Raw genomic sequence first — 25,657 nt, forward strand, 5'->3', positions numbered from 1 at the left:
ATCACAAAACAATGGAAAAGAAAAGAACCATAATCACTTACGGATAATAAGAGTAGTAGTTCCTTCTGGCAAGAGTGCAGGAGGAAGAGGAGGAGGTGGGGGGAAAAAAAATCAAGAAGAGATGTATCATGAACACAATGTCAGCTGAAAGCAGAATGCATTGATTACAGTGAAAACCAGAAGCAGGAAATCAGCTGTGCAGGTGACCATGTGATGCACGGCGGTATATCGAGCAGGTGCTGACACACCGCAATCGAGCACAATGCGTGTGCGTTCCCTTCATTAGAGTGTGTCTCCCGTGGTACACTTCAAGCGCCAAACCACGTGGCCTTCCTGTCACAGCAAATTCAGCAATCAATTATCTAAAGAGGGGAACGTCATGGTCGCTCGGCACAGGAGCCCGAGCTCATTTGTGGAATAGTGCAGACTTTCAAAATGGACATTATTCAATACCAGTCAGGAAACTGTGTCAGCCATTTAATAAGATTTTCTGGTGCCGTCTCTAACTTCCCATTTTGTCCGCTATGTTTTTGAAACGTTAAAGCAGTGGAACCTCCAAAGTCGACTGTCTCTGAAGTGGAACAAGGCAAAGCAACATTTTCAGGAAAAATATTACATTCAAATTCAGTTACGTGACCATGCGAAGGATTAAATTCTTCAGTGTCAGCACTGGGGACCGTTTCCTCACATGTGGTGTCCCGCAGGGCTCTTTTATAGGTCCCCTTTTCTTTTCCCTGTCTTCTTGCTTCCACTTGGCTTCTTTTTCTTCGTTATTATGCACTTTTTTCAAAATCCTATCAAATGTAAGCTATTATTGTTAAAGCTTACATGAGATGACTTTGAAATACTGTAACTGTTTAGGAATCAGAATTTATGATCAATTTACATTTTAAACTATGGATATTGGCAAATATAAATGTTTTCGTGGGGGCGGGGTCGGGGTCAGAAACCTACAAAAGGAAAGGATTCGCTATTAGCAAAAGGGCTCAGTCTCTATCAACTACGAATGCCGGGGTTTTATTGTCCACCACAAAGTCAGTTGTGTTAACATGACCTCCGAGGAACACACGGTAACCCTCCATCTGCTTGTTTGTTTTGTCATCATTTAGTAAGTGTGAGTTTATATATCATTTGTCTTTAGCTCAATGCGTAGTTTATTTTCCTTTTTAACACTCCCACAACAGCAAATTTGAAAATGTTCGCAAAATTTTGCCTCAAGAGTGAGGCCTCTGGAGCTTTCGCGTTTATTTATGTATTCATTATTTTTTATTTTGGTGGCTGCGCTGTAAGAAGTTATTAAAGGCTTGCAGAAAAATGGCTTGATAAATATAGTGGAGACCTGAGGGTCCACTGGCTAATAGTCCCTAAAAGCACACCTTTTCCCACCCAATTACCATCTCATTTATGCTTCGGTCCTGTGCTCGGTGTGTGTAATTAAGTAGCTAATTGAATTGCATCAGCCGCTAATTAAATACTTCACATACTGAGATGGGCTATGCAGATGAGAATTGTTGGTCCCTTTGATACATTGTAAGGGACTGAATGTGATGAAGACAATCATCGTCAAAACAAGAATAACTTTCCTGAAAAATGGCTTACGGATCCAGTACCTTTGCAAAAAAAATTAAATAAATAAATAAAAAATAAAAACAATAACAAAGAAAAACAATGAAGGAAGAGCACATAATGATGCATGCTTTATACAAATCAGCAGTCTTTACCCTTTCTTAATGATAATGATGACAGCACCCAGCAGGAGAATGAGCACCACCAGGCCGCCGACACACACGCCCAGAATCAGCCCCATCTCCTCCGAGTTCTGGGACACCTCTAAAGCTTTGCGGTGATCTTTGCAGGCGGCTGGGAGAAGCAAAATAGATGAAGTTGAAAGCAGTGCTGCTTGAAAGTGGCAGAAGGTGTTCAAGAAATGATTCACAGAGATGTCATTTCAAGTGGATGTGGCGGCAGAGCAAATTCACATCTTTAAAAAGCCCCCCCGCCTCTCCCAGAGCAGGTAGATACTTTTCATATCACAATGCAGCCATTCAACTTATCCTGACGACTGACGACTTCTGCTGAATTCTAATGGCTTTCTTAATGCCATCGCTGCTTTTCAATAGCAGTGATATTTCAAAAGGCCTTTTCAAATTGCTGGCAATAATGAAAGCGTCATGCAAATAAGAAGTGACAGATTTCGCGAGTGTTAGCCAACCCAACAAACGTAGCACTCAGGTACACATTTTAAGTTTGGCATACAAAGTGATTCTATGGGAGCTTCACAAAGACCAATGCGAATGTATAACCATCATAACGGGAGTCGTTCAAGATTAATTTGAATATTTTCCTGATTATAACTGTCGCATTTCAAATTGTGACGTGAAGCCATGCGAGCCTGCTAGGGTACTGTACACATTGTCGCTACGACACGCTGGAGATGCTTTCCCTGTAAACACTGAATTATTTATTATATTTCAGAAACATAAGTCTTCCAAACAGCAGCTCCAGACGGCAACTTCCGAGGCGCTCTGTGAGCAATTGAAAAGCTCCTCCAACTCGCAAGGCTCTCTCCATGTTACTCGTGGTGGATATTCCTTTGTCAAGTTCATGTGGCTCAGTGATCTACTTTTCCTGTGTGTGTCTGTCAGCGCTCAAGGCCTTGCCAGCCCTCAAACCAGCCTTTCCGAGGCCAGTGGAACGTCTCGAGAGCAGCAGAAAGTCAGCGCAGGCCTAAGGACACGGCAATATCTCGCAGCCTGCAGGGGACATAAATGTTTTGTGGCAGGGAAATAAAAACAGAGCCATGTTGGAGACTAACTATTCTGTTGCTGCGCACCGTTTATGGGAGGAGCATTTTTTCTACAACTGAATGAAAGTATTGAATGTGACTTGAAAGCGTTTCATCTGGCAGGTGGACTTTGTTTTTAAGTTGTACTGCAGAACCTTAACAACAGATGCCTTACATCTCTAAAACAGTTGCCAAGTTTTTTTTTTTTTTTTTTAAGTCAACTGTTTTTATTCCCCTTTTCTTCCATCTAGACATTTTCCAAACAAAGGACTTAGTTCAATATTCTATTGTGGCCATCTGTTTGACAGGAAATCCCAGTGAATAAAGAAACTGCAGTATTACCAGTTTACATTAACGGCAAGCTATCTGGAGCATCAGCAACAAAACATTGCAACATTCGTAAAGTTTAATGAATTAAATTTGGAACAAATTATTCCAAATATCGCAGAAGGAAATAAATGAGAACAAAATAAAAGTCGACAAACATTACCGGAATTGTGTTCTACTTTGGAGGTTTTCCATTATGAGCCCCTCGTACTTGGTACTTGCCGGGGCATGAGGAAATTGAGATGATGTAATCCTTTCCATTTCAGGTTTCTGCTCACTTTTTTTTCCACATCTAACCTGGAATATCCATCAGGCTGAACACGAGTATGAAATGGATTTCCACGTGAGTCTGCGTGTTTGCCAGTTGCCCATGTTGGAAATTGGCGCTTAGCGGGGGGAAATGAGAGTGAATTGTCACACTGAGCCAGCAAGCAGATCCTTAATTAAACTGTCACCTGGAAGTTGAAACGTAATCTCCAGTTTTCGTATCAAAGCCGGAATCATTTGCCTCCACTTGGCTTGTGACATGCTGCATGATAAAAACAGCTTAGGAGACGCTGATGCCGAGACCATGTTAATGGTCGAACGATCACGAAGATCACATTAGAAATCTTTGACCTGTCACACCTGGAAATAACCCAGAGATTGATTTTCTCACAAATACACCAATGCTGTATTTTAAAATTTGTTTTGATCACTTGGTTTGTAGGTTTGGCAAAAACTACTCAAACGATTTTAGTGAAGGCGCAGAATGCTAATTAGATGGCGGCATCCTTTGGAAAGCAGATGTGTGTGCAGAATTACCTGTAATTTTCCACGAGTCTCTCTCTTTATTTTGTGCTGCCATTTACATTCCTTACATTTTTTTGTTTCATTTTATTTTCCCAACTTTGGCTTCTATTTTAACATTGTCTGAATTCATGGAGTTCCATGTTTCGGCTGTGAAAGCAAAATAATCAATGGCTGATCAAGTGCTGAAGTGGCCTTGCTTTCTGCCTGTCAGCTTGAGAAGAAAGGGATCACTTTCATCTTTTAAAACAAAGCAAAAAAGTTTCACGGCCAATTTCTTTATAAGGATCTGTTTACTGCCTTCGGAGTGCTTTTTTTATTTATTTTTTTACAAACTCGTGACTAGTATTCACTGTGATCCGACAGTGTAGTACAGCATGAGGAGAGGGTGGGGGAGGAGGGGGTGGTTGTCCTGCCAGGAGAATTTAGTGTCAATTTCCTTGGCCTTTTCATGTCCTCCCCAATCCAAAAAAAAATCCAAGATACAGTAGAGGTGGTGGGGGCGGGGGTTTGTCGGGGGTTTTCTCATACTAAGGCCAAGGTGGATCCATGTGGAAGTTTTGATGTGGAGGACCTTTCGGAGTCTGTCGAGGTCACAGTCCCTCAGATGTAACCCATCTCGTTGAGCGCTGATGAGAACAAAGAGGCTGCCTTTGATATACTCATCCCAGCGGCCACTTGCAAACAAACACGATGAAAGCCTGACCTCTAATCTCTCTCTGCCTGTTGCCCTTTTCGCTGAAAACCACAGCCAAACAAGCAGGGCTGCCGGAGAACATTTGTCCACATTCCCAATTTTGTACTTGAGAAAAATAGCAGTGAAATATAGACTTTGTGAGCCATTTCATGGGATGTTGATTCTAACAAAGCAAATGGTACAAAGCGTCAAAAGATTAGACAGTATATGGGAAGTGAACTCAAGGTGACACCATGCAATTCAAATTACCTTTGCGAGCTATGCGGATGCAGTTTATTCTTGATTCCTGCAAAAAAATTAAAAACCACGTTAGTTATAACAAACCAACCAACGTTGAGTGGGATTGACAACCTCTCTCCCTGTATGGTTTTCTATGCAAATTAAATGCAACTGGAAATGTCTGACTAAAAAGACAAATCATCTTAGATTTGAGAGTTCTATTAACAACATCCACGAAGCTATGAAATCTTTGCACATCTGAGAGATGTGCTAGTGTATTAAAGACACAGATAAGAGAGTCTTGCCGTAGGAAAAAAGATTAGAGTTAAAAAGGGAAGATGATGAAGGGAGGGTTCCAAACCAATGCATTACTATGAAAAGGAATTAATTCCATTCAAATTCAAGCTGATGACATCTTGGTGTTCTAAAAAGGGACCTTTGTGAAACAACCCCAATGAAATTCGAGGCGCTCATCCAATTCGACCCTGCCACCTCTTGGAAGAGATGCATTATCAAATTAAAATTTACACATGCCAATCTGGGTATTGTGGGACTCTTATGCAAATGAGCACATTCGTAAATGAGCGAAAATGGCCTTCCTCAAACCGAATAAATTGCTTACTTTAATTGAAAACGCATTTTAAGCTAGTCTTAACAGCCACTGTGTATTGTTATTTCCATTATGCGGCAACATTTATTTCAAGTTACATTGTTGGCCTTTACAACACCTGCCTCCAAATACTGTATACAATTACTTGTCTGTTATTGTGTTTTCCAAAAGGGTGAAGGTTAAAGAAAAAAAAAAAAAACGTTACGGTCCGAGGAGACCAGCATTTGCACGTTTGCGAGGAAAGAGAGGGAAGGATGCACAATGCTGAGAGATGCTTAAAGTAATTAGTGGGCGTGCCCAATTAAGCGCTCCGTAATTGTACTTAGCGCTTTTTTATTTATTTATTTATTTATTTTTTATTGTTGATGGATGGACATTCTATATATTAGTTTAGAATTACTTTATGTACGAATATATACAAGATTTGTATTTTGAAAGTCCATTCGGGATAGATTCCAGAACCGACCGCAGTGATCTGAGCTATAGCGAGACCATAATTAATTTTTTCATATGTTTCTAACCCTCCTACCTTCTTAACATCAAATCACATACAATGTAAACAAATGACAACAATATGTATTGTTGTATCTGTAGACATGCATGTGTCTTTAAGAGGCGGGGCTTGAAGAGGCGGCGTGTGACGTCGGCGAGACTGCGTGTGATTTTCTGGCCGTGAGCTGTAGCCTACAGAAGATCCTTCTCCTGTGCCCCCCCCCCCACATGCGAGAGCATTATAGTAAGTCCAAATAGAAACCCATGAAAATTAACATTAAGGGGGCAAAAACGATGAGATTCAATATAGTGGAGGAGCACCGTATAATGGATTTACTAGCTAGAAGTTAACTCTACCAAGCAAGTGTTTTATTGCTTGCCAGCTTTGCATGAGAGTTAATTGGTAGGCTTGGCATGCAAGCTCACACTTTGCACATTCATTTAATTGTGCACAGTGCCAGTCATGCCGCAGGGGCAGGTGGGTCCTGGCAGCTTCAAACGCACTACCGGAATGCCAACACACAACACAGGGGTCCAAAGCACATATCAGTGCGGGTGTGTGTGTGTGTTTGAAGTCTGAGATGGCACATTTGCCAGCAAAGCTCCAGTCTTGTGTCTTTCGACTTTGAAGTGGCTCTTTCCACAGATCAATCAAAGCAATTACACAGGCTTGACAGTTACTCTCTAGATAATTAGAGTAGCTAAACGCTAAATATTATGAGGCCCCATACTGTTCAGACTACTCACACTCCTGCCACTGTTGCAAAGCATCGGGTGTAATTTTGCCTGTCTTAAAATTTTCAAGACTGACACAAAGCCAGCACACCTTGATTAATGTGCTAGTCAATATGGCTCAGGGAGGAAACCTTTATTTGCAGCACTCCATAGATTTTATCTTGTGATCCGATGAAGACATTCCAGTTGATTTGTTTCATTATGCCGTGATTTCAAAATTGTAGGAGGGGTAAGACACAAGATCATGTTTCATTACTAAGAGCATTGCACGCAGACAAATTTGTATCCAATTACTGTGCACTACGTGATTACTTGTGTAAGAGCAGGTGCAGTTTTGTACAAAATTACCTACATGATTGCTGCAAGGATGACAACCGAAAACATGAATTTTCCTTCTAATTATTCGTCCTCTTGTTTTTATCCCATGAGATAGCACCTTCGGGGTTCAATTCAAACTCAATTAGAAAAAATGTTATTATGACTTTTTTTTTTTTTTTTTTTTTTTAACTTTGAGCCGATGAAATTTATTTTCTTAGCACAGACACATTTTGATTAGCAATAAGGAACGCATGGAAGACTTTTCTGAAGAAAATCAAATGAGGGTGCGTAGGTATGCATTAATGTGGTAATGTTTTCGTGACATTGACTAAACGATCATTTCCTTATTATTATGATAATTATTATCATTATAAAATATTTTTTTAAGGCACAGTAACAGCGCAACAAATTTCCACTTGGTACTGCAGGAAACACCAGCAGAAATCAGCTAGCATTAGCATGGGAGTATATTTTGCTCCTTTCTAGCCATGGGTCCTCAATTATTACAATAATGGTGCACCAATGAAGCGACCAGAATTTGTTAACGTCACCCATTCAGGACCAGCCAGGCAAACTTGGAACCCATTGTGACCAAACACTATAGCAATTACTCGGGGGTATATTTGCAAATGGAAAGTGCCAATAGTAAATTGATCGTGGTTGAGACCAACAGGTACCGTAAAGTATAACAACAATATAATCTTCCGGACGATTTGCAAACTGGAGGACTGTGTCTTCAGTATGATCGGAGGGGAACTGTGCTGCTCTCATTGAGGGTCATGGAGGCTGGGCTACTGCCAGACTAAACAAAACCTAATCCCATCCGCCAGTAAACCCTATTTAAACCCACGCTTGGTACACTAGTTAAAATGAAATGCTCACACTGCACTCCCCCACTATGTTTCTCCGCTGGATTGTGGTAATGGATGAGCCACCCACGAAACTTTAGAGCACAGGGATCTCCATAGGAAAAAAAACACAACAAAAGCTGCACACCATATAGAGATGAAATCACTCTTGTCAACGGACAGAGCTGCCTTAGATTTTTGTTTGAACTACACGCTTGCGTCATCCCTAACTACACTCATTTTCACTCTGCACTTTAAATCATTACTGGCAACAGCTGCTTCACCCATCAGCACGCATTATCAGAAGGTGTGATGGGCACCTTTATCTGTATGACGAGATATGGACTCGTATTTTCATTTTCAAAGTCTTGTCAGGTAACATGTCAGAGTACATTAGCATGTTATTAAAGTGGCCTCATAATAACCACTCCCCATGTTCAAGGCACTGATTGCTACTCACATTTCCCCGGATGAAGACTGAATTTGGTAAAACCCATCTGTCTGGAGTGCACACCCTTTAAACCATTATTGTTACTGTGTACCATTTCATTAATATTAATAATATAAATAATAATAATAATAACATCTACTGTAATGTAATTTTGGGAACATTAATCATCATCATCTTAACGTTATAGTTATATAATTCATTTTGTCTTTGCACATGTATAGCATTTAGAAAAAAAAGGTCTTTGTCATATTAACTAATTCGCTGTCATTATTATTATTACTACTACTACTACTACTAATAATAATAATAATAATAGCAAATTTTGCGTGGCTAAAGGACGATTAGGGTTGAAATTGAGAATGTTTGTAGACAAGAAAAGCATTGAAAAGGGGAGTTGAAATGTGCAAATTTGAAAGATTTGAAAGAGAAACGGAACGTCAGTCCCGGTTCTAATCAATTCTTAAGACTCTATGCCCAATCCTGATGTTTAGTAAGTCAGTTTCATTTTCTAACACGGTTCCTGTAGTTGCATGGATCGAGGTTGAATTCCTTCCTCACCTCAAGCAAACATTGAGTTTTCTTGGAACTTTAATTATTTTGTTCACATTTGAACAAACAAGCTACAAACACTTAATGGCCACAAATGTGAGTCACAGGGGGTGACGGCCTGCTGGGGGCTTCTTTGCACGCCAGTCAATATTTGACCATCTTAAACTGTACATTTTTAGAGTTTTGTGACTATATTTTTCAAGGTTGTAATCAAGTCTAGATGGGCCGATGGTGGAATAACATCATGCTTAGTCTTCAAACCATTGAGGAAGGCAATGGCGACATGGTTAAAGACAGAGCCGACGTGTCACCACATGGTTAAGTTTTACGTCTTGTAGCAAGAGCATTGCAGAGATCCGGAGGTCCACTTTGTCACTCATGAAAATCAAAGAGGAAAATAATAGAAATTCTGTATGGTAAATATTAAAGCTTTGCCTCTGATCATCTGCACCAAGGCCCAATTAACGTTAAGTAATTGCTTCATCCTGGTAGCGGCTCTTGGCGTAATCGAATTTGGAAAGGTAAAGCCCTCAGGGTATCATAAGAGACTCGGGGTGAGGAGGGCATGGACTGTTACGGAAACTCAACATCATGCTTCTCAACCAAAAATTTCTAAAACTACATTTCCGTGTTTGCTGATTCTACACACGCACCAGCGAAACGCACAACTTGCAAAGAGGATAAATTAAGGACAAATAAGAAATGATTGAGCGGCAGACATTTGGTCAAATAAAACAAATAGAAGCAAGGCAAGCGCGTCAAATAAAAACCAGACGATGACGAGTATATTGTTACCTCACAGTAATTCCCGTTAATTACAGCATTGCCGACCAAGAGTAATGCATGCGAGTTAACACATTTCTGGCATGTTTTGTGATGCAGAGACTCAAAGTGGTGTTAAATAAACATATATCACACCCAGGTAGTGAGAGCGCCTGCTCAAAATGTGGCAATCTACCAAAGCTTTCACACTCTTTTCAAGGGTGGTGAGCCCAGACAATGCCAGCTGTTATAACCCAGCATTAGCACAAACAGATAATCATTAACGTTGCGCATTGTTGCCAGCAATTCACTGTGTTTACTGAAGCCTACAACTGGACAAAGTGATGCCAGACATCCAGCACGACCGGTGGGAGTCAACAAACACTCACCCCTCTGAAGTTGCTCATAGCCTGGAAGTAGACAAGGTAGCTTTTGCGTGGGTCCAAAGGGGTGTTCCAGTAGCCGTTGTAAGTATGATTGTCTCCCACAGTGAAGGGACTGGCCTCTGGCAGGCTGCTGGGTGGTAGCTCAGCGGTGTAGTAGTGCGGGGTGCCCCGGGCCAAGGCCTCACCGTGGGACATCGGCAGAGGGAAACACTCTTGAAGCCCCAGCTCCCTCTTCACTTTTTTCACAGTCTCCTCCTCGACCACAACCTGGTAAGTGCTGGACATAAAAAGACAAAGATGAAGCATTTATTGTACTATCATTGCAACAGAACAAGATTCCAACCTAAAATTTGAGATGATTTTCTCACCTGACAGGTGCGCCTCGACCTTGGGCAGGGCGCAGCACGACAGTTATTGTGTTCTCGGTCTCACTCAAGGGGGATGGTATGTCTCCATAATCGAATGTAGGTGCTGAAAGCACATTATTTGGTTGAGACTTATGACTTTGGAAAGTAGTGCGCAAAAGTCTTAGACCAGGGGTGGGCAAACTACGGCCCGGGGGTCACATGCGGCCCGTTAAACGTTTGAATCCGTCCCGCCGGAGTTGAAAAAAATTAAATGAATAAACCTTGTTCATGTTTTATTTTCTAAATACTGTGGTTTTTCAAAGACAAATATATTGTTGTAATGCTTTTGTCCACTTTCATTTAAAATTAAATGTATTTATTTTTCTCCAATGAGGTGAGGTTACCAAAACACTCCCTCCAGATGCTCCTGGTCCGGCCCCTCTGTCAAATTTTAGAACCCATTGTGGCCCACCCCTGTCTAAGACCATGATAAGCTTGGCTTTTTTACCTAACTTTTTCACAAGTGTCAATTTGATATAGTAAAAAAGCAGAAAATACAGTTAGCTCAACAATACAAAAAATCTTTAACCCCATCTGCATCCTGCTAACTAGCAAAGAGATAAATTCCAAATCCAATGCTCCACCAGTGACGGAGGTCTCTGTGCTAGCAAAGTCTGACATTCCGAGGTACAGAGTTTCCATCGTCATTATCCCAATATTAATATATTCAGTCTGTTGTAGAAGTGGCAGAGCAAGCGTGCCTAAAAAGGCTAGCAGAGGTATAATGATATCCTCATATTCAGCACATTGTTTGAACTCCCCGTCAAGTTTTCCTGGCTACAGGACCAACTAAAAGTCATGGTCTTGAGGCTAAATTGATTGGGGATTTTTCATTTAAAAAGATTTGGCTTAAGTCATGCTCCTCCCTAGAGTTGTGGCAGCACATTTCACTTTACTATCACCGCTCAATTAGCAAGGGAAGAGAGGGAAAACTATTCATGTTGAATAAATGATTACTATATTAAAAATGCTTGGCTAACACCAAGGCATCCAGTGCTGAATAAATGAGGTTTGGGCATTAATAAGGGGTTAGGGGAGTGGCAGGCCATACATTTCCTTTGCACGAAGAGCCGAAGCTGATGTTTTGAGGTACTCTGACCTTGAAGAATACGCATGTGTGAATGTATACGTGTGGATACACAGTGGTGGCGATACTTTGAAGATGATGACAGCTGCAGTAACTAAAGTCTTCAGTTACTGCAAGCTGGCAGCGCCAATTTGAGATATATAGTACCCAGTTTAAGCGAATGTTAGTCACCGTGGCCCAGAAGAGGGAGTTGAGGAAGATCTGACAATGACTTTTGGGCACTTTCCACAGACTGGCTTTGTGCCACAGTTCTCTTATGACACACAGCCAATAGGCAGAGATTGTGCCTTAAATCTATAATTAAACAAAACGACCTCAGAAGAGAGATTTAGGGAGAGTGAGCAAGATGCGGTTGGAGTGCCTTCTCCCTGCGTACCTAAGTGGTGCAACGCAATCCCTAAACAAGCACAAATGCACCATTAAAAGGAGAGACAAAGAGCAAGGCTGGGTTTTCATCAGCATTAAATAAGCTCAGAGACTCTCAGATGTGACAGTCCGCTCCCAAGAACATATGTAACATACTTTTTTTATGAATAACATTCAGCAGTCTTCTTGGTGATCTTTCTCCATAGGTTAGGTGAAACATTTATTGTAAAAGAGTGAAAGCAAGAAGTGATAAACATGCAAAATGTACTTTCCCATGTGGCAATTGTTAAGCTCTGTTATGCGTGATGGTTACTCGTCACCCTTTTCCTCCAAAAAGTAAAGAAAAAGAAAATAAAATCTGGTGTTACGAGATGTGCATTCACCAAAATATGATTGGACTGGACCCACTGTAACATAATATTATTTTTGTTTGTCTATAAATAGCATATTGGGCTGCCATTTTCTTTTGGTGTTGATGGGGATTTTATTATCCTTTATTGTGGTTCATAAGTCTGCTTTTTATAGCTTAAAGCAATGCCTTATGATTCCATCCAACAAAAAATTTGCAGATGGTTATTTGTGGCCAGATGGACCACAATGACATATGAGTCCAAATGAAAGTTTGAGCAACACAATACCTGAGATGTTAGTGGTGATTTCAGTGAGGGCTGTCTGGCCAAAGCCCTTCCCCGTACGCGCTCGCACGGAGATCAAGTAGGTTGTTCCTGGGTGAAGATTGGAGAACATGTGATAGGTCTCATTCTTTAGCTTGGATACAGTTCTTCTCGGTCCTGGGACGTTGATGCCGGGATCAGACGATTCAATGCTCTGGTAACTGATCTGTAGGCCAACGAGAAATGAGAACAAGTTACGGGAGTGTCAATATCCTTTAAAATGGAACTGGATTGTTCAATTCGTTGCTGTAATTGAGGATTGGTGTTGTCGATGGTTAAAATAAAAAGTTGAACTCCTATATTTCTGCCAGCCACTGACATCACATTTTAAATGGAATGGAAGATATTTTGCCTCTAATAAACGTCGCTACATCAATTTAAAACTAATACATTGCGGCCCAAAATTTACTGGTGGGATTATTTGACACACTTGTACAGTATAGTCCTCTCAAGTGACAATTATACCCCGCTAAAATGAGATCGCACGGCAGCGATCTGACAAGGATGAGCATATACATTACATTAAGAGCTGCAAGAAGTCTCTGGAATGAACACTCGCACACACATGCACACACACAGTCCTGACATGTACTTTAACTGTAAAATGATCAATCTGCACATTTACCGTAAAACCTCCATTTTCATACGCTGCAGTCTTTGCAGGCCATACGAAAACCGTTCAATTATTTCATTTCTCGTAAAAATGTCGCAAATGTCATACACCAACTCGGTTTTCGTACAGTTGAAAATGAACAGTTCCAAACTCGTCCACCTGCCCATGTGACCCCATCTCTCATTTTCTCGTTTTCTTGAGTCAACGTCACCTTGCACGGTCACCGGCAGCTGTTACACATTGTGAAGAGGTTCGGCAACTACTTTTCACAAGTAGTTGACGGTCCATATTTGGTTTGGGGTGATGGAAAATGTAATTATAAGTGCACAGTGTCACAAATGTAACAGCAAATCAATATATTCAGGTGTAAGCGAGATCTAGCCAGCCGGTGCCCACCACCAAACCGTACAAATACAGAGCATGTAGTGCATTTAGTGTGTTTTAAAATAATCTTAACTATTCTCATAATTCTCATAAGAATCTGTGACAGGAAAGCAAAGCGGGTAGAGTCTCTGTCGCTGAAAAGCACGGGTGCAGTCATTGAATAGGACAATCGCGCGTTGCTCATAGCCTCACAAAATCTACTCTGTCTTTATTCACACCTGTTTCCTCTCCTTTGTGGCCATTCGCTTCTCCCTTGACAATGTTTTGGTGGCTTATTTAAAATAAAAAAAAAGGAATACACTTCAGTTTATGTACATGGAGCCTCAAAACCAAAGTTTGCTTGTTGCAGCGCATCAGTGGATGTGTGGTGCATGTGCGGTGAATGGTCATCAACTGTTTTTGGGGGTTTTTTTCACGCTTGCAATGGTCCACTTCAGTTGCTTTTGGCTGCATCACTCAAGTGTGTAAGTGTGCGGTGGGCCTAAGATACCACTTGAGTCACAGATTTACTGATTATCCTTTGAAGAGCTTTTATTGGTGCCGAAAGAAAATGCTGCGCAGAGCAGAAGTTAAAAGCTTGTAACAGTCCATGGGTTCAAACAGAGTAGACAATGGTTTGGTTTGATTCAAATGAAGAGAATTTCTATTGCTTTGTATGAAGCATTTACAGTCAGTTGAGCTTTTCCAAGATTTTTATAAATAGTATATCCAAATGGCACTCTGTACAATTTTCAAGTCATCATCTGTTAGAGAATGTTTTAAACAAATCTCGCAATAATAACAATTTTTTTTTTCCAGAAATGAAAATATAGTTTTTGTTCAAATGCTGTGTTTCAATACATTTTATAGATTGTAAAGAACTGAAAACAGGCACTCAATGAATTTGCAGTATTAGGAAGTTGCATTTACGGGTCAACATTATAAAAGAGGACCTTTTATTTGATTTCTTGCATCTGTTGAACTTTTGTTTTTATATGGCTTCTGCTTCAATTTCTTTCCAGGATGTCAGAACATCAAAACAGCCTCACAGAGCTGCTATTTAGATGTGAGCTGCCTCGCAACCTCATAGTTCTTTTGCAACTGCCCCCCACCCTCATAGACCTTTTTCAGGATGCTTCAAAGTTTCTCAAAAGGTTTGATCGTCTGGGGAGGCACACACAAATTTCTCTCCTTTTATGCCCATAGCACACCCATTGCATGGGAATTTTTTTGCGGCATAAGATGGTGCATTGTCATGCATAATAAAGCGTATAAATCGCAAAAAGGACTGTTCTTCATTTTGTATCATCAAAGAAAGTAGTCAGTCAAACTCCACATTCTTTTCAGAGGTTATTTAAACACCTTCAGGTGATTCCGGCTGAAAACATGACACCACAACCTCCCGGCTGACGTTGGAGCCTTTTTGGGACATGGTGGCCATCCATCAACCGTACACTATTTCATCCATCTTGACTATTCAGGGTCTGCACAGCACTCATCAGTGAACTATCTCATGCTGCAAGGAATACCTCTGCATCATCAGGTAAATCACATCCAAGCAGCTGCTTCGTGAGATTTTGCAAATATTTTGGAGATTAAACAGAGAATCTCCAAAAAAGTTCAAAGAATACAAGATTTGTGAAGCTGCTATGAAAAACGTGGTCCTGTGTTAAAATGTAACATAATCTGTGAAAATGTTTCGGATTCAGCAAATACAACCTTCCAATGCTGCAAATTCATTAAATTACTATTCTTTACCAGCTATAGTAAGTTTGGAACACTGCTGCGCATAATAATTTGAAACAGTGCATTTGAATAAATGTTTTTATTTCATAGATACACAGCTCTCATTGAGAGGTTTGTTTAGACACATTCAAATTATTCTCTAACAGTTAATGCCCGGAAAATTCTATTGAAGAGTCCATTTTCATAAACAATAATAAATCAGAGAAAAACCTAATTTACATAATAATTTGGAATGTGGTGCACATGTCAAACTGCAAATCCTATTTAAGAATTTCTTTGAAGGGACGTTGTGAGAGAGGCAAAGGCTGAAAAACGTTGGCAGGCCGTGCCACAGACAGAAGGTCTGTACAAATAAACACCAAATCATGATCATGCTCAACAAGATGGCCTACAGCATCACATATGCATGTGTGTTATCTATTAATGAGCCTGTCTGTGGTTTTTGCTTCAAGACCAATTTTATGATATAGAATTAGAATTAGAAATCCCTTTATTGTCATTGTAACTCAGCGTACAGTATCAATGAGAAAGCTAATGCAGTATCTTGTTTTTTTTTTTTTGGTACGATGAATCACACAAGTGCGAGAGAGGACTAGTAGTTTAGCACTGGTACAAAACATCCACCCATTCTCGATACTACTTGTCCTAATTAGTGTCACAGGTGCGTTGGAGCCTATCTCATCTTACTTTGGCCAGAGGCGGGGTACATCTAGGACTGGTCGCCAGTCAATCACAGTGCTGACAAGCATCTTACTGACTGGCTTGCACTACTTTTTTCTTATATAGTGAGAAATGTTGCTCTGAGCAGCTAGACAAAGGTGTGTATATTCTATTCCCCTCAATTTTCCATCACTTTATATTTTTATGTTGTTTGCAATCACTTGTACCCTTCTGTGGTACTGCTTGTTTTTTTCCCCGAAAGATGTAGATTGAATTGTACGTCCTTAAGGGCGTTTTGACTTTGGCAGTTGCACCGTATTTAGTTTGTGTTAGAACACTGGTAATTTTGTCTCTCGTCTGCAGTATGTCAGGGTTGAATTCTTGTAGGCACAAAATATGCAATAATAGATAAGTCCCCATCACCGGTCGCAGCAGATCAGTCAAGCATTGTGTTTCTCTAAATGAAGCCATATGCATGAGAGCGATACCGGCTATGGAAGATGTCGGAGTGTCAGGAACAGTTCCAGAAACAAAAACAAAAGAGCAAAGGTAAAAGGGATCTGATTAAACAGTTTTCTAATATAAGCAGCAGACACTGTAACATCCAGACAATAGCTTAGTAAAAATAAGACATGCCAGCCAACTGCTTTCTTATTTTACATTCCATGAAAAATACAGAAACCCTCAACATAATATTTTTCAGAACATTTTAAACAAAAAAAATGCAGTGAGCAGCCACAGATATTATGACATTTGGTTTACAATACTGACCTCATACTGCGTAATAAGGCCATTGGGCTCAATTGGCTCCTCCCACTTAAGGAAGATCATGTCATCCAGCGGGGTGAAGGTGAGCGACTCTGGTGCTATGCCTCCCGGAACTGAAAGACAAGAGAAAGTGAGCCTCTTCTGTTTACATTAGACCGATCACATTCATATTGAAGCTCCAGAACAAAAAAGAACAGAACACATCACATTTATACCAGGCAGAACCATTGCTTAAATTAAACGGATCAATTATGCCCATTATGCAATTATGCAACACGTTTGTTATTAAGCCTCAGTCAACGCTGTATTATGTGAGCAATAAACCTTTATGAATGTCAATGGGAGCAACCTATTTCTTTTCAAACCAAAGAGAGGATGGTCCGTCAACACAAAAGAAGTGAATGAGTTCTTTTACACAAGCACTTTTGAGGATTATGCACAGGATTCCAGGTACAAGGGGGGAAAGCTAAAATATGGTTTATCATGTCCCGAAAAAAAACCAAATAACTGACTTGATCATTGTAAAGTCCAGGACTGAAGTTCTAGCCTGATACACTGTGGTCTACTTGGCAATAATATTTTTTTTTTCTTAAGCTTTTTAAATGTGTAATGTACTTGTGTGTCCCACTTGATGATTTGTTTTTATTTTACCGTAGTGATAGTCGACACATACACAAAAGTTGTGGACCACTCCACCAACCAACCCAAAAATCTGAGTTTATCTTTGAAATTGAGGTATCGCAGAGTTTGTGTTACTTGAGTTGATAAGTCATTATTTCCCAACTGTTTTGTCAGTACATGTCATCGTTGTGAGCATGAAAAAAAAATTGTCATGGTCCAAATAATGTGCCGAAACACAAATTATTACCAGCGGATAAGAAGCAAGAAAAGACAGAGCTATCTAGGGCTTATTGGGGCGACGAATATATTTTCTGAATTATGACGAGCACCTTTTGTTATGCTAATTCAGCCCGCCAGAACATCATCCTCTGAATTAATGCATCAGAAAAGCATGGACAGGTTACATAAGGATTTTCATCTCCACATCATAACCAGCCCAAGATGGATGAAATGGAATAGTGTATCGAATGTACATGTAGTGTCGTGTGCTTCATATGGTGAATGAAATGCGTAAGCAGTGATTAGAACAAGCTGTAACAGTCGCAGCAGTTCTGGCATTCAGCGTGAAATAAGCTCATGAAGTAAAAGATGTCATCCATCTCGATGAAATAACAATACTAACTCTGCGGTTACGACGGAAGAACGTGCTTGAAACGGCAAAGTACACATGAGGCTGGCAGACAGCCACATCCTTTGACTCATACGGCATTTTAAATCAAACACTGGGCTGCCAACATTTAGTATACGGCAGATGGTAATCGCTGACAGACAATCTGATGTATGATTCACTACAGCAGGAGAAATGTATGGTTTGCTCAGGCAGCCGTGTAAATAAAAAAAGGAAACAAAATGTTTTTAGAACATTTAAGTGAAACCACAGAGGTTACGGGGGGGATCCGCTAATAGAATGCAAAAACTGTGTGTTGATGACTTCTAAAGAGTTACCGCTATTTTTGTTACCCTTTGGGCCTCCTCCATTGTCCCCTGCAGTGTTGCAATAAGCAAAGTAGCAGTCAGAAGTTTGGATAGACCTCATTTAATAGCATAACACGTGTGTCCAAACTTTTGGCTGCGACTGTCCATAGACACGAAACAACACTGTGTTGTAAACCCGCCGACATTGTGAGTTTTGAATATTCAAGAATATATTTGCAGTATTGGTGCCGCACTTAAAGTTAAAGAGTGGGAAGATTATGAGAAAAAGTCTTCAGAATAAGATTTTAATTTAATGAGGTGAATGTTGAAATGAAACAGAATAATACCAGCAGCCTTGCTTAATATTTTAATGCTCTTATTTCTATTATATAATTCTTGGAGACTAATATTTTTCCTGGTGGTGCCTTAATCCTTGTTTGTGTATGAATATAAATCTACACGTGCATGTTAATGAGTGAGTGGACTCAGTCTATCTCTTCCCATCAGCCCTCAAGGATGGCACGGAGCGCTCGCACCAACAATCTAGATCAGAGGTGGGCAAACTTTTTGATTGGCGGGCCACAATGGGTTCTAGAATTTGACAGAGGGGCCGGACCAGAAGGAGATGGATGGAGTGTTTTGGTAACCTCACCTCATCGAAGAAAAATAAATAAATTTAATTTTAAATGTAAGTGAACAATGAAAGTGAACAAAAGCATTACAATAATATATATGTCTTTGAAAAACTACAGTATTTAGAAAATAAAACATTAACAAGTTACATTTTTTTCAAGTGCGGCGGGCCGGATTAAAACGTTTAACGGGCCCGCATGTGACCCCCAGGCCGTAGTTTGCCCACGCCTGATCTAGATTAAAGCATGGTGCGGTTTGCGTCACGTCAACTCAACCTTAACTGTTAAAAGGCGTCAACTCACTGCTGTTTTGAATTATTTGCATAGCGGTGGAAGAAATGAAGAGTTGAAGACATATTGACATATTTCAATTGCCTTCTGTAATGAAAGGGAATTTAAACAAGACACAAATTGGTGTTATTTTACCATGGAAATAATTGCTTTTCAAAGATGATTACTTGCGGTCAAGTTTGAATGTTTCTTTATATAGACACGCAATTTTGCATGAAATCTTTGTTTGTTTTAGTGTCGTCATCCTTTTCCCTGACCTCCTCCCGGGACTTACTGTCTTCCTCAGTCTGGAAGGTGACCTCTCTGCCCTCTTTCTTGCCCTCCGGGTTGGCCAGTGACAGACGGACATGGATGCCGTGGTAGGGCGGCAGATCACGCAGCGTGAAGTGTGAGGCGTTGTGCTCCACAGCCAGGCATTCTCGCACGGTGGTGTTGTGGCCACCGCCGCCTCCCGCCGTGGTGTAGCGGTAGCAAAGGGACACTGAGTAGGTGTGGCAGCGTGTCACGTTGAACGCCAAGTTCTCCCACAGCAGGGACAACTGCCTGGGTTGGATGTCTGTGGCTGTCAGGCCCCGTAGTGCACGCATAGGCTCTGGATGGGAGGGAAAGGAAAAAAATTGTACAGGAAGCATGAGATGAATTGATAGACAGTATTCATGAAAATGTCATTGACATTTAGAACTAAAACACAAATGTTGATTCTCTCCATGTCATTTTCATGCATATTTGTTGGTCAAACTCTGTAGGTGGCCATAAGCGCCCTTCCACTAGCTTTGGGCACAAATTAGCTTCCAACACTGTTTACACTATTTGTCAGATTCCCAACCATCAAAGTCTACATCAAGAGACTTCTTCCGCAGGGCTTTGGCTTGTTGTACGTCTAAAAACGGGCATGGAGAAATGTTGCTTTCACAGTAGCTTGGATTTTTCGTTTCCTAGGCTTCCTTTCTCGTTCGTTTAAAGAGTTAATTTGCCACCCAATTTCAATTTATGACCATTTCAGTTCACAATGTCCGATTGGGGTATGTTTTGTCATGCGCCCTCCTTTCAAATATCGATGGTTGAAACGTGCTCTGAAACCACCAACAGTATAGGATAAATGTAGGATTTTCTCACGGGATTGAGGATGTCTACAAATAGTATTCTGCAAGAAAGCAAGGTTTATTTGTAATGTTCTTAAAATAAATAAATAAATAATGCATATTTTTTCCCCAATAAGATGTTTTATATATTTGGGCTATCAAAATGGGATACAGAGTTGATCTCGAGAGCTCAGCCACATACGTTACTAAGCTTGATCTGCTTAAAGGGTATTGGAAGGTGCCGTTCAGCTTGAATTCCTTCCAAAATTGTTTTTTTTTTATGTGATTCCAGTGCATTTCAAAAAATATTCTCTGAGAAATGTCGCCTCAAACGCACTCAGTTTTGCCAAATGGGATTTGTGGAAGCTGCAGTTATTGATTTTGGTAAACAGATGTGTTTACCCCGCCACTATTAAAGTACAGGCCCAAATCCGCGAACGCACCGTGAGCGTTCTTCTTTTCTGGGTTCGGGTTGGAGGGATACAGCCCTGAATCAGTGTTTTCCAGTGGCACGATGGGAGACCTTTGGATGTTCCACGTCTAAACGCGGCCATAACACGAACGCAACAGTCAAGCACTGCTCGCTTGCAGCGCCCCCTTCAGCACAGCTCGAACTCATGTCACTTGTGCTAATTAAACGGACAGTGCGCAGCTTGATGTTGCTCTCAAACAAGCCCCAGTCTCATTTTGGACTATTAAGTAGTCCTCGATCATTGCCCTGTGGTTTCATTCTCCCACCACCCAAAAAAGAAATAAACAGAACAATTCAAGGGTGCTCACTTCTGCAAGACAATTTTTATACTGGGTCATCTCCTATTTTTAGAAGAAACCAAGTTCATTCTGGTCATAGTTACGTTAATGTTGTCCGACTAAAAGAATGACAACTCTCTTTTTGGTCAACACTGACACATACACAGAAGCTCTTGTAGAGCGACGGACAGACCCCCCAGTGTTCAGGAGGGCATCCCAATTGAGGACTAAAGCCAAGGACATCCTCACTATCAATGGTGGCATTCATCACTTATTAACTCAGTCAACAGCTCGTTGTCAAGCTACACGAGGCTTTTTTTTAACGATAATAAGGCATGATGAGGAATGGGCAAGGTGGTCTGACAGGAAGGTGATGTGTGTGTGTGGGGTTTCGTGCGAGATCAGCGCAGGTTATTAAGCTTAGTCATCTTTTCTTTTAACTGACTAGTAGTGCATGGAACTTTAATAAGAAGGCAGGTGCATCAATAAACAGCGACGGAAGAAAGTTGTTGACTAATTTAATTTGAAAGATCCTCTGTAGCACACTAAATGCAAATATTCCATCCTTTAATATACATAACGCCGGTTTTATATTGCTGCGCCACTTCATCATCTCTTCACTTGCCATTTTGTGCATGTCCAAGCACTACTACAAGACAGAAATAACATTGTATACTATGCCCAACTTCATTTGCATTTATTACTGCCTGTGGTAGCAATTATATTGAAGTAAAATGCTGTGACACTTCCAATCTACACAGGGAGACGCTGCAGTCACTGGCATTCTCTTTTCATTTGCTTTCAACCATCTCATACGAGATAGAAAATGACCAAAACATTGACTCCAACTTCATGCAGACTAATGTGGTGAAAGGGATTCATAAACAACAGCACACAATAAAGGTTGTGGTGCATAGTTGAGAGTGGCTGAAAAGTATTTCAGAGGTATAATTGATAGTCTGCACAGTCCGAGTCAAATAAAGAGTGGCCTTTAAATGCCGGCTTGATAAAAGCGTCCGCAAACAGGCCACAGTGTGCTCATTGTGGCTTTTCTCAAAGTGGACATCGTGCCAAGACTCGCTTCGTCTTATTTGTTGGTGTGCCACGGGCAGCCATTCACTGACACCCTGCAGCCGCCCCAACAAGGCCGAAAGCCCAGAGCGCCATGTTGATCCTAAGAGATCGGACGTGAGATTGGAAGTGACAGGTTCTGCTTTGTTGTCTCCCCTAAAACTGTGACACGGGACAGTACATCGAAGCCAAGGAGGTGATTTGGTCTGACTGCGTCCGATGAGAAAAAAAACAAACAAACGAGGACGTCCGTGCCTTGTGTTCCATTCTGTGTACATGAATACAAAACATTCCAAAATCACACTTAGACGCAATTAGATCTAGAAGTATTTGGGCAAAGATGATTAATGATTTGGCTTATGCTCTAGATTTTAAAGAAAACTAAATGACAAGTCATGAAGTGCCGACCGTTTTAATTTGCGAACAAATTGAGAGGACTTGCTGCTTATTTGTGAATATTACTGCCTTCTCTTTAGTTTTCAGCAATGGAAAACATTGTATTGAGTTGAGATCAGGGTGTTTGTCTGGAAAGATACTTTTTCTTTAGCCATTATCACTGTGAAGCGATAACTGACCAGATTAAAGATATCGGCAGACCTTGCATAGAGATGAAACTTTTATCAATAAATCGAGCTAACATTTAATATGCTCAGTTTTACTATTTATTGGAAGAAAAATCTATTTATTTCTAAGGTCAAAAATTGTGAAATGTAATCACATAATTTGAGGATAAAAACAAACATATATTACAATATTTCCTTGTTTAAAAAAAAAACATGATTATATTTTCTTTTATTTTAGCAATACAGTGGTGCCTTGAGACACGAGTAGCGAGACTTTTTCAACTTGTACAAACTTGACATGCGAGAGCCAAATGGTAGCAGTGACCTCCACTCATTTCACAATAAGCAACACTGTAGCAAATCGCAAACAATTCTTCAAAAAAGAAGCTTCAAGCCCTTTAATGCCACTCTACGTAGCGGTTTGCAGTCAAGCTAAACATATGACAAACATTAACATTATCCACTTCAGAAAAACTGCCTTAAAATAGGCCTGACTAGCTTAATGCTAACACAATGTTAGCCTTCTAATGATTAGCATTATACTAGCAGTGCTAGACCTTTTAGTTTAGGCAATGGATATCTGAAAGCAAATGCTGGAACAATACATGTAGAAAGACATTATAACAATACGCACAGGCATATATTCTTTGTCCACTGTGAAAAGGAAATACAATGACATATCTACCATCGGGACAATTTTGGTCATGATGCGTAATATAAAACACTCAGCTTTATCTCATGCCTTCACTGTATTTTACACATCCTGTGGCATGCTTTGAATAGGTGCTTCCTTTCTCTATCATATTTTGGAAAGAGGAAACATTTTTGGACCATACATATATCATAAATATACAGTCTGTCATGTATGTCCTTCAAATGCTGGGAGGGCATAACTATGTACTGTGATTGATTCTTCTTGCTTGCGGTTAGTCCTTGCTCTGGCAATTTGACTAATTTTAGTCCGGCTTCAGTGTTGGCTCCCTCCATACAGACCCAGAGCTACAAGAGCGGGGCCTTTCAGGGGCGGTTTCAATGACCCAGAAGCAGGTGGAGGCCCATTACCGCACAGTACTTTGGGGACCACATGCAGTACAAATGCTCACCTATCCTCCGTGATTTACTTGAGGCGTTTCAGGCTGTGTGCTGATAATTAAAGAAACGGCTCATCAAGCACACCTGGATAGCAGGTAGAGAGCATGTTCACATTCACGGAGATTAGTTTTACAGTACCCGCCCAAGGAAGCCAGCTACCCAACATGATTGGAAGGGAGGGGAAGACTCTGCATGGCCGTGGAAGATTAGTCACAGAGGCAAGGCATGGCTACTGAAGCTGCAAAAATGTGCTTTCCTCCAAATAGTGCCGAAAAATCCCTTATGGTCACCAGATAATTACCAGCTCACCACAATAGCCTCAGCATCAATTTTCTCATGCTTAAACTTAATCAGGCCAACAGCAAGGGGGCGATGAGGATTGGGAGATCGTATGTGGGGTCAGCAGGGGTAGCTTAGACCAGATGGTTGAGACGGTGGAACTCTGAGGAGATGGTGATTACAGACTGCAGGAAGGTCAAGAAGGTGAGTTGCACCAGGTGGAGAAGTTTTGCATTGTTACAGTTCATGGAACATCAACGAGAGTAGCAGGTATGAAACTGTGTCTGCCGATCAATCGGAGACGTTTGGCTACACGTGCAGAAACAAGTGTCCTGGGACTAACTCTGAATAAGCAGCAATTTAAACATGAAACGAATTTGATCATTCCATGCTGTTGAACCGTAGAAACAAGAGCAAGGAGTGTTCTGGGAAAACGACGTATTTAGTAATTGCACTTCTGAAGATTTGTTATTTGTTGTTGAGTCTTAATGTTTACTCTTTGATTGAATCTTAAGCTTTTTATTTTTATTTTTTTCCCTCCACAGTGTTATAAATGCAGGGTTATCCGCCTGATTTCCTAGCATCTATTGAGCAGTTATGCTAAAGTCTGAGGAACTACGCTGTATCATTTTATAATTTTCCCCTTGTTTTTCAGATGCCATCTCTTTACAGGAGAACCCAAAAAATGTCTTTACAATATTATGTTCGATGCAACCCCACTAGTCTAAACTTGATATCCTGATTAATTTTGTGTTTGTGGAAAACGAATTAAGAAGCAAAATCCACCTGTTTTTATAAATCTCAGGAGGCGGCCATTTTGTCAACTTCAGAAAACAGCTGAGCTGTGATTGGTTGTTACCTGAGAAACTGTGATGTCATATTCAGTCGAAAGCAAGTGACAAAATGAGATGGCTAAAGAGGGTGGGGTTTGTTTCTTAACACTAACTAATTCCACAAATGCAATTGCAATCACAATACCATGGTCATACTTATAGAGCCACATACAACATATTATTGAAATGAAAATTTGCGGGGTGACTTCCCCTTTAACCTTTAATGAAAGTTTCAAAGCTTTCATTCGCAAGTATGGTAGCAAGCAAAGAAGAAAAACGGCAGGACAAATTTGTTTGCTTTCACCTATCCTTGTCTGGTGTACATCCAAGTTCCCTTTTTATCAGTGTGCAGCAAACCCCGTAATATTACTTATCCCACATGGTTGAACAAACCAACGGCACAGTCATTGAAATGTAAATGCTCATTAAAAGAGTTTAATGACTTTCACAAACACTGACACCGGCAACTATGAAGCCTTTATTGCTTCACCTTCCTCACATTCACTGTGCACATGAAATGTCACAAAGAGAAAATAACCTCACCCACACACTCTATCACACATTGGCATACTCTCCTCCTCTTTTGTCCCCCATCCAGTTTTGCACCGCTATTAACTTCCTTCCTATTGTTATTTACTATGTTTTGAGGGCTGGAGATGTGCATGGGTGTCGGGGAGAGAAGGGGCTGCGAGTTCAATCATGGTTCCTGATGAATGAGGTTGTTTTTGGCTATGGGGACAGAAGGGTGGCTTTAATATGTCATTGGGGAGGGGGCTCGGTGTGCTCCACTGGAGCACAGTAGAGAGATTTGTGAGGGATGGTGTGTGGCAGGAAGAGACTGTTGGGCACAGAAAGAGTGATGACCATGAATGACAT

The 25,657-nt window shown here is 40.7% G+C and overlaps 1 protein-coding gene across 4 annotated transcripts in view; it reads right to left on the bottom strand.

Moving 5' to 3' along the window:
* The window catches only part of ptprub (protein tyrosine phosphatase receptor type Ub), a 160,030-nt gene that overhangs the window by 30,708 nt on the left and 103,665 nt on the right, over positions 1-25,657 (bottom strand). For 2 of the 4 annotated variants that reach the window (XM_088306269.1, XM_088306268.1), the window contains exons 8-15: positions 19,386-19,703; positions 16,656-16,765; positions 12,467-12,668; positions 10,337-10,439; positions 9,972-10,245; positions 4,848-4,884; positions 1,722-1,860; positions 42-65 (exon numbers count right to left, since the gene is read on the bottom strand). In XM_088306269.1, coding sequence (XP_088162395.1) covers positions 42-65; positions 1,722-1,860; positions 4,848-4,884; positions 9,972-10,245; positions 10,337-10,439; positions 12,467-12,668; positions 16,656-16,765; positions 19,386-19,703 — 1,207 coding nt within the window. The remainder of the gene's footprint in view (positions 1-41; positions 66-1,721; positions 1,861-4,847; positions 4,885-9,971; positions 10,246-10,336; positions 10,440-12,466; positions 12,669-16,655; positions 16,766-19,385; positions 19,704-25,657) is intronic. The other 2 variants (XM_088306271.1, XM_088306270.1) reach the window with 1 other exon arrangement.

This window comes from Idiotropiscis lumnitzeri, chromosome 10 (genome assembly GCF_059441095.1).
Source record: "Idiotropiscis lumnitzeri isolate Australia: NSW breed Sydney's pygmy pipehorse chromosome 10, RoL_Ilum_1.0, whole genome shotgun sequence".
Classification (NCBI taxonomy): domain Eukaryota; kingdom Metazoa; phylum Chordata; class Actinopteri; order Syngnathiformes; family Syngnathidae; genus Idiotropiscis; species Idiotropiscis lumnitzeri.